A 12,669-nucleotide genomic window follows, 5' to 3' on the forward strand; every position below is an offset into this window, starting at 1 on the left:
CCAACTTCAATGGTTTTTCACGCAGATCTCGTTCCCTGCAACCCCAATCAACCATCGACCACCACATCCCTCTGCAAAGCCTTCACCACCACCCGCAACAAACCCCAGATCCGAGTTCCTCCGCCGTCGCATTCGCCAGATCTGAGCTCCTCCTCCGTCACACTCCCGTCTTCCCCTTCATTGAAGTTGTGTGCCATCCATCTTCAGAACCGCCACGAACCGCCATGTCACCATCAAAAAAACCCCACGAATCGCCGCGCTTGAAGCTGCTCCGTCACACGTCGAAGTTGCGCGCCGCCCTCCTCATCTGGGTTTTTCTCAATCGTTTCTTTATGTTTCTTTGTCCCTCGTTTACTCTTCTGTCTTTTCTGGCAACGTTGATGCTTGACAAGGGAAGGTGATGAAGCTTTGTTACTTGGAAGGAATAAGATTAGATCAAAGGTTGAGAGTGATGAATAACTTTTGCTGAATGAAGACAAAATCATTTTTTCTCTGTATGTGCCAGCAATTCTTGTACAATGGCGGGTTTAATATGGGACAAAGTATTTTTAACCGCATTGATGGTGGTGATCGGTGGGGAGGGAGGAGAAGATCCGGTGGCGGTGGTGGCCATGTCAGCGGTGGATGGTGTGGCGGTTGAGGGGAGGTAGAAAGTAAATATATATTTTAAATTAAAAAAGAGTGACCTGCTAAGAAACCTGTGATAAGAGGTTAAACTATGTTTGTGCAACTTTACACAAAATAAAACTTGTGTACACTAAATGAACCTAAATTAAAATCAATTATTTTTCAAAAGTAAAATAACTTTTTTGAGAAAAGACAAACGAGAAAGTTAGTGTATTTGTTTCAGTTTAATTTTAGAAAAAAATATTTCTTTTTCCAATTAAAAAAATCATTTTTATGTTTATTTCAACTTTCAAAAATCATTATTTTAAATAAAGCTGAAACCAGATAACCACAAGGGGTGGCACAAGTGGTGAATGTGCATTTCCTTAAGGGATTTCGCTTAGGCTTCTAGCTCGGGTTCGATCCCCTCTGAGGTAAAAAATAATACATTTGTGGTCAGGGACATCACTACCGTATCCCGAACCAGATTAGTCACGTGGAGCCCTTTTTCCCCATGGAGACTGGTGACCAATGGATCAAAAAGCTAAAACCAGATTATTTGAAAAAAGATACTTTAGAGTGCGTTTGCTTCAACTTATTAAAAATATTAAATTTTTTTGGAGCATCGAAAAATTAAATATTAATTTTTTTAAAGAGCTAAAAATCACTAATTTTTCAATATGAACAAACATAATCTTAATTAGCTTATCATGAAAATATATTATGATAGACGAGATAAGATAAAAAGAAGTGATTTTAATTAGTGTAGGCCAAAACAAATCAAATTAATGTTTTTCTCAAAATCTCTCTAGAAAAATTAATTTTTTAAATCTGAAAAAATGTGTTTAATGAGATTTTTTTTTCTCAAAGGCATACACAAATAGCTTAAAGAATATTTAAGTGATTATTTTTAAAAATAAGAGATTATATAAACTCTATTTTGTTAGTTCACAATTAATTTTGAATTTAATAATATCTAAAATAGAAAATGGAAGGTCGTGATTGAATGATGATGTAAAACTTTTTACACCGTCGGTGCATAGAAATTAATCTCTATAAAAAAATGCATATCTTAAAATTATTTTAATGATCATTTACAACTATAATAATATATTTGAAAATAGACTTTAGTATTGGTTAAATAAATTAAGAGAAAAAGGACGATGCACCGACGGTGTAAAGTTTTTTTACACCGTCAACCAATCAGATTTTAAGGATGTGCCACGTCAATTAATGAAATTCAATAAAATGATAGATTTTCTCATATCTTTGAAATCTGATTGGTTGACGGTGTAAAAAAACTTTACACCGTCGGTGCATAGAAATTAAACTCAAAAATTAAATAAAGTAAAAAATATTTAATTAATGGTTCCCACTAGGGTCATTAGTAAAAAAAAAGATGTGAATTAATGAGAATCAATCAATATTTTCACGAGGTTAAAGAATAAATAATATCGATTTATCTTTCCGACGTAAAAAAAAAAAAAAATAGTATACCTTCGTTCCTCTGTATCTGGCCTCTTCTTGTGGCTTTTTTTTCTGAATGGCGTGAAAGAAAATATTAATTGGAGAAAGGGGGTGAAAAAAAACAAAATTAGCTGTCTGGGGTAGTTTTCTTTTAGCATTCGAGAGATTCCATGCGAATCCTAATAGGACAAACAACTTTTCCAGAACTGAATGACATGAAGTCAGGTTGACCAGGTACCATTCGTAGGAAACCTTGCGAATCCTAATAAGACAAGGAGAATCAGGTGCACCAGGAGAGATTCTCCTCCTTCCCGATGCAGTTTGACTGAGGAACAAGGGGCATTCGCAACAAAGCTCGCGAATGGCTGTCATTGGATGGGACGTAGCAGAGCTTGCAGGCATGCAGAGGCATGCAGAGGCTTTCGTAGCCTGCCACGCGAATAGCTTGTCGGCCACGATCAAAGCATGCACAGGCATTCGCACTTGACCTCGCGAATGGCTTGTTGGCTATGTTCTGCATTTCTGGCGGTCTGAAACCCCTATAAAAAGACCCCCAGAAATGTTGAAGCCTCATTTCTTTCAAGCCTCATTTCTCAACTTCACCTCTCCAACTCTCTCAATTCTCAACTTTCAAGCCTCATTTCTTTCAAGCCTCATTTATGACCAGTTCAGGACACCGGAAATGCAGCACATTGATCCCCAAGGATGGAGCCCTGTACCTGGATGGGGAGGCGGTGGTGTAAGTGAAGTGTTGGAAATTCCCCGAGCTTCTGACGTGTTGAATCCCCGACCATCATTCTGGAATGTTGCCAACCCAGATGCGATTAGCAATGCACAGGCTAGCTTTGTGTTTGACTTGAACCAAGCATCTGGAGTAGGAGACAATGAGTCCAACATCCAACATGGACTTTCTTATGGCCAAGGTAGCCAACATGAGAACCAAGCAGAGCAGGAAGGTAGGCCATATCGAGTAGCGAGAGACACACCTTGGCCTGATTGCGGAACAGGATCCCATCGAACTCATCATTGATCTATTGTACTGTTTTTTGTTAATTAATGAATATGATGGAAAAACATTAGTTTAATTCAACAAACACACAACAAACACAAGCAACCCAAATATAAAAACAACCCTCAAACACAAGTACATCCCTCACACACAAGAACAACATCTATCTCTGTAGCGTAACAGATCTTCGACTCGATTGAGGCTCCGTCAAGTCCATCTCATTTCTTATTCGAGTTGACCTAGGACGACCCTTCGCCCTAGCCGTGGACGGATCTGGAACAATTCGATCCCCTTCCCTTGGTGGCATGTTCAGATCATTGCCAATTGGATACCACTGTCCTTGATACGCGTCCAATATGCTCTGAAGCGTATAAACAGGGTCCACCAAACTCCAATAGTCTAAACTTTGATGCATACAGGCAGCAATTGCGTGGTCACATGGATACTTGAATGTTTGAAAGCGCCCACATTCACATGTTCTATTGTCCAACCGCAGAGACCATACATACCCATTGCGATGCCTTCGCTGGTTAAAACCTTCATCCACCTCAAACCTTGTCCTATCGATGTTGTACGTGCGCACGATATGAGCACTTGCGAGTAGAACATTCTTTTCAATGGCTACAATGACCTTTTTACAGAATATGTGGCCAGCAGCCTTTTCACGAGCTGCTGCCTGACCTCTCTGAACAAAGTAATCCACCATCCTCCCGTACGTGCATTTCACCAATGCAGTTATAGGCATGTTTCTTGCCCCCTTCAACACTTTGTTAACGGCCTCAGATAAGTTTGTTGTCATATGGCCGTATCGACGCCCACCCTCATCGCATGCTCGACTCCATGTCTGATTGTCGATGCGGTCAATCCAATCTCTGATAGCTTGACTTATTCCTCGAAACCGGCGGAGTTGTCTCTGAAAAAGATATGGACAAGGCTCGTAACCTGCACATTTTAACACAAATACAATCAACTTGACATTTAACCAATTCAAGTTTGAATGAATGAAGATACGCATGTGGCTTACCCATATTGATCAGGTCAAGCTTGTGCTTCTGATTCTTGAATGTACGATTAAAATTGCTGGCAATGTGGCGGATGCAGTAAACATGATAAGCATTTGGTGGTTGCCACCCGTTAGCGGGATTGCGTACTGCCGCCTTGATGCCAGCGTGTCTGTCAGATATCAAACATATACCCTGTTTTTGGGTGACCTTCATACGTATCAAGCGTAAAAACCATGACCAGGAGCTCAGATTTTCCCCCTCGACAATTGCAAATGCAATTGGCAAAACATTGTTGTTCCCGTCCTGTGTTGTTGCGATGAGTAAAGTTCCACTATACTTGCCGTAGAGCCATGTCCCATCAATCTGTATCACAGGCTTGCAGTACTCGAAAGCATCACAACATTGTTTGAAGGTCCAAAACACACGTTTAAATGTCTTTGAACCAACAACTACATTACCATTACAATCGATAATGTCACTTGTGGATATTGCGTAATAGGACCCAGGGGAAAACCGAAGCATATAATTCAGCCATCTAGGGAGCAAGTCATATGACTCTTCCCAGTCACCAAAGATCTGTGCAACCGCTCTCTGCTTCGCTTTCCAGGCTTTAAAGTATGATACTTTATACTTGAGCACACCAGTGATCCTCTCTTGAATAAGAGAAACAGGTACAGTAGGATGGGTACGTACCATATCTGCAGCATTAGAAGAAAGTCATAAATTACTAAGTATTTTTAAGGGTAACAAAATAATAATCATGAGAAAATATTGTACCAAGAATGAATGAACAGATAAAGTCGGATGTCATCTTCTTATGGTCCTGTGACGCTATCGTATTGATGCATGTATGCTGACCGCCCCACCTAGTTACCGTCCACATTCCAGTTTTTTTAGAACACATGGCCCTCAACTTCCAAGAGCACCCATTCGGACATCTTGCCACAAAGTATGTGGGTTTGGATTCAGCCACAATATAAGTTATATTTAGCTTAAAACAATAATGCTTGAGGGCCATCTGGACATCTTTCTTGGTCTCAAAACACTGGTTTATATATAATTCATCGCCTAGCTGCCACGATGTCTGATCATCCCCTCCAGTATAGAAATCTGTCTCTTCATCGGGGTGTTCCCAGTTAATATATGAATAGTGTGGAGACTCATTCCAAAATGGGGCTGGGACGCCTGTAACAAAGAAGATTTATACAAGACACGATATATTGATAAATACAACACCTAAAGAGTTAAAGTGACTATACATACCATGCGTTTCCGGAGAAACATTCACCGGCGTCGGTAATCCAATAGGAGGTCCGGGATTGCCGTCAAAGCCACCCTCGTCCGAGTCGGACGAGTCACCTCTTTCACCCAATCTTTCATCTTCATCATGATCATCTGAAGATACAATCTCCTCACCATCCACATTATCAGTGTCATGGTAGTCATAATCATCATCCAAATTCACTGTGTCATCACCCAAATGAACAACCTCCTCAACGCCACGGCTACCACCGGCTTCATGAGCGAATGCCTGCTGCGCACTTATCGGATTGGTTGAGGCCGGTATTGATGAACTTCCAGCTTCAGCAATATCAACGTATAACTCTAGCGTTGTCATGAAAGACTGCTGACGAAATCCATCCATCATGACACTCACGTCTTGATTATCAACTAGCTCAAGAGGTGAAAAAAGGATCGGATTTGAGTTAGTCATAAATCTGCAAATGACTCTAGAAATTATTTGGTTTCTTTGGAGCTTCAACCTCTCATGGATTTTACTCTTCAAGCGGTCGAATGTGATGTTGCATTTGAGATGCATGGACCTTGCTTGACCTTCAAATATGACACCTTGATTGCCATTGAAAGCTCTACCTCTAGAATACACAAGAGCAATGACCTTATCCATCTTTGGTGATTTTTGAGCTATTAAAACGTAGGAAGTTTTGGAGAAAATTTGCAAATGGTGCTGAGAAGAAATCTGATTCAGAGAGCTTGGTTTTATAACTGGGATTCGGAAAAAATTATATTTTTAATGCATTCGCAATAAAGCATTTGAAGGCCTGTGGACAAAGCATTCGCGAGCCTGCAAACGAATCCCTTGTCTCCCACATGCACTTCTGAAACTCTAAATTCCATCTTGTCTTATTCGGTTTCGCGAGCCTTCAAACGAATCCCTTGTCTCTCCGTGCAGATTCCATGTCACAACATTGAAAAAGCACCATATTCCATCTTGTCTTATTAGGATTCGCAAGAATCCTTGCGAATGCCTACTGTACAACCTGACAAAGCTTCAATCATGTCATTCAGTTCTGGAAAAGTTGTTTGTCCTATTAGGATTCGCATGGAATCTCTCGAATGCTAAAAGAAAACTACCCCAGACAGCTAATTTTGTTTTTTTTCACCCCCTTTCTCCAATTAATATTTTCTTTCACGCCATTCAGAAAAAAAAGCCTCTTCTTGTTGAAGTTCGTTAGGTTCGAATACCTGATCACAGAGGTGTTGTGCTGAGATCGGAGAAGATGGAGGATTTTGTTGACGAGGACGGTGCCGATCGTGCAGCCCCCAGACGGAGGCATAGATCTCATCGATCGCGTTGACTGAATTGAGAAGATCAATCGATCGTCGTCATCATTCCACGTGGCTTGTGGAGGTTGCTTCTGAGTTGTAGAGAAGGTGGTGTGATGATGGAGGTGGTGATATTAATGTACAACACAATCATTGATAGTCTTTGCAAAGATAAACTTGTGAGTGAGTGAGTGATGCTACGCGTAATCTGCATCACTTACAAGTTTATCTTTGCAAAAGCTATCAAGTTGCTTAGTTTGAAGCCACTGCTTGTGACTTGTGAGGTTTGGAATCAGAGTGGTGATTGATCTTCAAGTGTTCTCTATTAAGGTTAAGGTGGTTTCTTCCTAATTGCACTTTTCTATTCCCTTTGTGTCTATGACCCTTCCTTCCCCAAACTTGAACTTAGGCACTTTTCAAAGCTTATTCTCAATTTTGTATAATTGTAAATTGCATGATTGTTAACATGATGCTTATATTATATTTGCTGTATATAGTGTGCTATTGTGTAGTTGGTTTTATAGTAGTTACAAGGATCATTTGGTTTGATCTTCTCTATTGTACCGATGTCTACAACACATGCCTCGATTTTTCATCTTGTTCGTTCAATGTCTTTATTTCAGACTCCGAGGTACGACTCCTCTGTTTATATGGTAGAGGAACAAAAAAGCGGTGATGGTGCTGATTGTTGTGCAGTAAGGGGAGAGGGATGCAATTGGTTATGGTAAGGTTGGCATCTGGTCTGAGTTGTGGGTGGAGCCTCAAATTTAGTCTTGGAGACAGGGTACTTTGGTGTGTAATTTTCATGTTGAATTGCTGGAATGTGTAACTAGTTCTTATGTTTAATCCTTTCAATATTTGTTGCTTATGGATAATCTGTTGCTTATGAATATTTGTTGCTTATGGATAAATTTGAGACCTAGATTTTGAATCTGGCTGTGATAAGAATCAGAAGTTGTGGCTTTACTGTGAGTGGAAAAACCAAATTGATTTTGTCAAATCTTGGTGTATATTGGCTGGGAGGTTAAGTTTTGATACTATGTTTATCGGGTTTTCCTTTGAAGAGAAAGTCTATTCTAAAATTCTTTGTTGGTTGGTGATAGTGCTCCCTTTGTTTGATTATTAATTCTGCTTCTTTAGTAAGGGTGGCATCAATTGCACTTATGACTGTATTGGTGTGGAGAAAAATTCTTAGGTTATAAAGACATTGCAAGTTATTTTACCTTGCCAAATGTTATCATTGTTTTTAAATTGATGCTATTGCAGAGAAAAATAAATAAATAAATTCCCCAAGTATAAGAAGGCCAGAAAAAGGTTTAATACTGAAGTTCCCAACAGGAAGGACTATCCAAACCCTGTCTCTTTACTGCATGCAGTGAGCTACCAGGATATTGATCAAATAGGGTCTTGCTTTAGTAAAGATGTATTTGACACGCAGTCATGGATATGATCCAAGCGACTTTTATGATGAAATAGGTCCTTGATCTTCTTCCTTCCATCTATCTCTCTTTTTGTTGTTCCTAGTAGTTGTGTATTTTTCTCCTATTGTGTAGTTTCTGAACATGTATATATGTATGTCACTATTAAAATAATATTAATTGTTTAATGTAATTTTCCCTCTCCAAAGATAACTCAGGTTATCTGTTAGACTGGAATGCAGGGTTAATTTATTAGCAGTTGTATTAGAGCAGTAATGATAAACTTGGTAAAGTATAATTATTAGACTTTGGTTTATACTTCCCTCCTTCGTCCATTTTTTATTAAACTTTGTTGTTCTTGATATGTCAATCTGATTACTTTCTTAGTTTAGCTTATATTGGTATGTCAAGGTTTTGATATGATTACATGATTACTGGCATCCATTTTTAAATTAGTTTAAACTGAATAGTGGATACTACAAGTCCTTTGGTATTATCTATGCCTATCTTCCTGACCCAGAAATTGAACTCGTATGATCCTTATTCACAGCGAAGCTCCATGATTCTTGCTAACTGCTGCAAGGTTCTAGACCGAATGCATCAATGTAGTTTTTACTATTAGAAAGAAACAAGAAGACTTGATTGATGTTCCTTTTCTCATGTACCAGTTTTGCCTAACCAGATAAGGGAGTTGGGTTTGGCACCCCACCTATGGGGCTTGGCACCCCACTTTATCAAATACGGAATTTAAAATTCCGTATTCTCCCTATTGAATACGGAACTTAAAATTCCGTACTGTATTTAAGCATGCGTGTCACATTTTCAACCACTCATTATATACTAAAACAGATACGGAATTTTATTTTCCGTATTGATACGGAACTTTAAATTCCGTATTTAATAAAGTGGGGTGCAAAGCCTAAGGGGTGGGGCACCAAACTCAATTCCCCCACATAACCTTATTTTTGGCTTCATTAAAAGTTTTTGCACAATAATTGCATACAACATCTTTGGTATCATCTTCTTTCAAAGAATGGCAGTACTTCAACCCTGGACGATTCTGTTATTCCTTGAAGAAGCTTTTGATGACGCTCCATCACTTGCCATGTTAAGGAGGAGAGGAGAGAAGGGCTGCAAAGTGAATATTAACATAAGAGAGAAAATAAAAACAGAGTCTAAACTCATGAAAAAATAAAGGAAAGGGTCAAGGGAAACAAAACAGAAAGAAAATCAGAGGCTCGTCAGAGGGAGGTCGCAGGACGTGGGCTGTTGAACTAGTCGCTCGAGAGGGTGGGAGCTTGTTTGGGAGGGATGGCGTGTTCGAGAGGCAGAGAGCAACGACAACCTTTGAAGTTTGAATGAAAAAGAAGAAGAGTAGAGGCTGGGGTGCTTCTAAAATTAGGGAATTGAGTGGTTTGGTCAGATTCTAAATGAGAATGGGTCGTGTCATACAAAGAATTTAGGTTTTTTTGCTCCCAGGACCCAAAAATCCGCCATGGAAACACCATTCGCCATGCATATGGCGACTGCCATAGTCCGCCACGCGAAACCCACCACACCATGTATTTTTCATGGCGGTCTGCCGTAAAACCGCCACATGCCATACCGCCATGGTCGCCACTCTGTTGCCAATTCCTTATATGGTAGATCAATTTTTACATATATACTACCTTTGGCCGCCACTCTGTTGCAAGTTCATTTTTACTCCCTCTCTAACTTGGGTGTTAAAGTGTTTCATTGCAGTCCCCCACCCCTCGTCGAACCAGATGAAGAGGAGTGGAGTGAGCCACCCCTCTTTCCTCCACTGCTTCCATCAGAGTCGTGCCCTTTTTCCTCAGATCACCACCTCTTCTACAGTATCCTCACTTTATACATTTCTTTTGGTGATTTGATTTAACTTTTTTTTGTTGAAAAGAACCTGCTATCAATTAAATAGGGGACATAGAATCTAAAAGATCCGCGGTTACAAAAACATCGACTTCAGGCGGTACCTCCTCAATTCACACCAAACCGGCGTATGAGGCGGCATTCCTGGCCAAAAAGTCTGCGACAACATTGCCTGAACAGCGAACAAAAACAACAGACACAAAATCTAAAGAACGACACAACTGAAAGCAATCACTAAAAATAGTAGCTAAATTGTTCCTCCCGTCCGGAGGCTTCTTCCACATCTGAAAGAGAGTGAGACAATATGTCTCAAAGCAAACCCGTCTAAACCCAAGGTTAATAGCCAATCCAATCGTCAACCGGAAAGCTAGGGCCTCAGCCTCCACCACTGTAGAGGGCCGCTCCACAACCTCTGCCGCAGCAGCAAGGACCAAACCGTCATAGTTCCTGGCCACAATCCCCATGCCAGAAACTTCATCTGCTTTCCAAGATCCATCAAAATTAACCTTGAAGACTCCTCGCGGTGGTCTCCTCCAAATCGCGTCACGCACCGGACCATGAGGATCACGAACCTCCATCGAAGCATCCACCTGCGACATCGAAGCTGCCCGTTGGATTGCAGCCTCACAACGGAAGGGAATCTCTTGGAAGATGAGCTTGTTACGAGCCTCCCATAACTTGTTACGAGCCTCCCATAACGCATAGGAAGCCGTTTGCCAGCTCGCCACGGCATTACTATCAACAACCACCAAAACTGCAATAGAAAATCTGTAACAATGGAAAAAATATCCAAACACAAAGCAAGCGGGTGAGCAAATAAAAAACATTTAGAAACTGGACAGGATTTAACTTATCCGATCAATTATGTTATTTTGCATAACCCAACAATAATATTTAAAGAGTAAGGGTGACTGGGTGAAGATAGAGTAGAACCAAAATAACTAAAAATTGCTATAAACTAACATAGTTGTATCACTTGCAGGATTTTCCCAAATTAAAGGTTGCGCTTGAGTTAACAAACTTGAGAACTTAAATTACACTGATTTAAAATTATGGTAAGCAATGAAATGATCTTGCAGGAACTATAATAATTTACACCAGAATCTCTGTCCTTAAAATCACAGTATAGTGGTTATATAAGAATTAGTTCTTGCAATTTGAATGAGAGAGAAAAAATATTTTTTATTGCTACAAACTTGTAAAACAAAGTTGTTTATATAAGAACTGATTCTTATTTTTAAGAGCTAAGAATTTCACGTTAGCCATTTCCAATGATTAAGAACTGGTTCTTAATTCTTAGCTTAAGAACTCACCTCAAAGAACTAGCATTAGAGATGCTCTAAGAAGTCAGCTACGACGTTCCCTGTAACACCCCATTTTCCGTTATTAGATTATTTACTATTTTATTTTAATTATTATTATGATATATGGTAATTAAGTGATTTTATTAGATAATTAAGTGATTATGTGATATAGATAAATAAGGTTATTAGGTTTTAGTAGGAGTAGTTGGGAGTGGAGCCCACTTAATGTTTATTAGATAATTAAGTGATTATGTGATATAGATAAATAAGGTTTTAGTAGGAGTAGTTGGGAGTGGAGCCCACTTAGTGTTACTAGTTTAGAGTTAGGAGTGAAATAAATACTTAAATAGAGAGAAAGAAAGAAAAATAAGGATTAGAAGAGTAAAAGGAGAGAACACGTGAAAAAGAGAAGAAGAGGAGCAGAACAAGAAACACGTGAAAAGGGGGAGGAGAAGAGAAAAAGTGGAGAAAACCTAGAGTTGATCTACAAGATTGGATGCAGATTTTTCTAAACTGAAAGTGGATAGTTTGAATTTAGGGTTTTGAAAAGGAAAACTCAGCAGAAATTTACGAGCTCTTGAACCCTTTTTCAAGTTGTGTTAGTGACCGAATTTGAAGAAGCAGTCTTCATAAAAGTTGTAGCCCTTTCTGTTATAAAAGTTTTTTCGCTGGTTTCACGTCGTTCTGACGTCTGTAGCTTAAGTTATATGCATTTTAGTGAGGATGAGTTAAGCTGTCTCGTTTCTCATGAACTGCTGTTAGTATTAGATTTTTCCTAAATTTTATATTTTGAATTTCGACTTGAAAATTTACAGAGATTTTAAAAACTTGTAAAAGAACCCACGGTAAAAATATTAGAATTTTTGGAGTGTGTTACTTTAAATTTCATTATATGGTGTTGTTCTGAATTGATGTTATGTGCTGAGTTGCTAAGTTACTATGATACCTAGTTGTGTGATTGATAACATGTAAGTGTGTATTTTGTGAAATTGGAGATGATTCGTATTGTTGAACTAGTGATGAATATGCTAAAATAATTAAGACTTGGAGATGGTCTGAATATGCATATGTTAGTTGAGTTTTGTACAATACACTGCATAGTTGTCAAGAGGCAATGTTTGCTAGTTCTCGTGGAGGCTAGTGACTTGTCCCAAAATTGGAGTGGTTTTGAAAGCCTAGAGCGAGGGCTTTATTGGTGGTTATCTGTCTGAAGTGGACGCGGTGATACCGCTAGTGATAACAACTTTAGTACCAAAGACATTTGCACGAAGTCACATTTGAGTCATATATGTTACTGTAGGGAGCTGTTGATGTTAAATAATGATAACTGCGTTATTTTTGGAGAATTTGTTGTTGTGGTAATTGGAGATATTTATATTAGTTTTATCTGAGCTATAATTACGGAGTAT

General features: G+C 39.2%; 1 protein-coding gene across 1 annotated transcript; it reads right to left on the reverse strand.

Moving 5' to 3' along the window:
• Nucleotides 1-10,069: 10,069 nt before the first annotated feature.
• On the reverse strand, nucleotides 10,070-10,783 carry LOC130736590 (uncharacterized). The gene has a single exon (XM_057588404.1). It carries the CDS (start codon nucleotides 10,781-10,783, stop codon nucleotides 10,070-10,072), a length of 714 nt encoding a protein of 237 aa, XP_057444387.1.
• Nucleotides 10,784-12,669: the final 1,886 nt, after the last annotated feature.

This window comes from Lotus japonicus, chromosome 2 (assembly GCF_012489685.1).
Source record: "Lotus japonicus ecotype B-129 chromosome 2, LjGifu_v1.2".
Classification (NCBI taxonomy): Eukaryota; Viridiplantae; Streptophyta; class Magnoliopsida; order Fabales; family Fabaceae; genus Lotus; species Lotus japonicus.

Bases quoted from the DNA above. Each gene is read 5' to 3' on its own strand.
- LOC130736590 (XM_057588404.1), bottom strand. From the start codon at position 10,783: ATGTTTTTTATTTGCTCACCCGCTTGCTTTGTGTTTGGATATTTTTTC.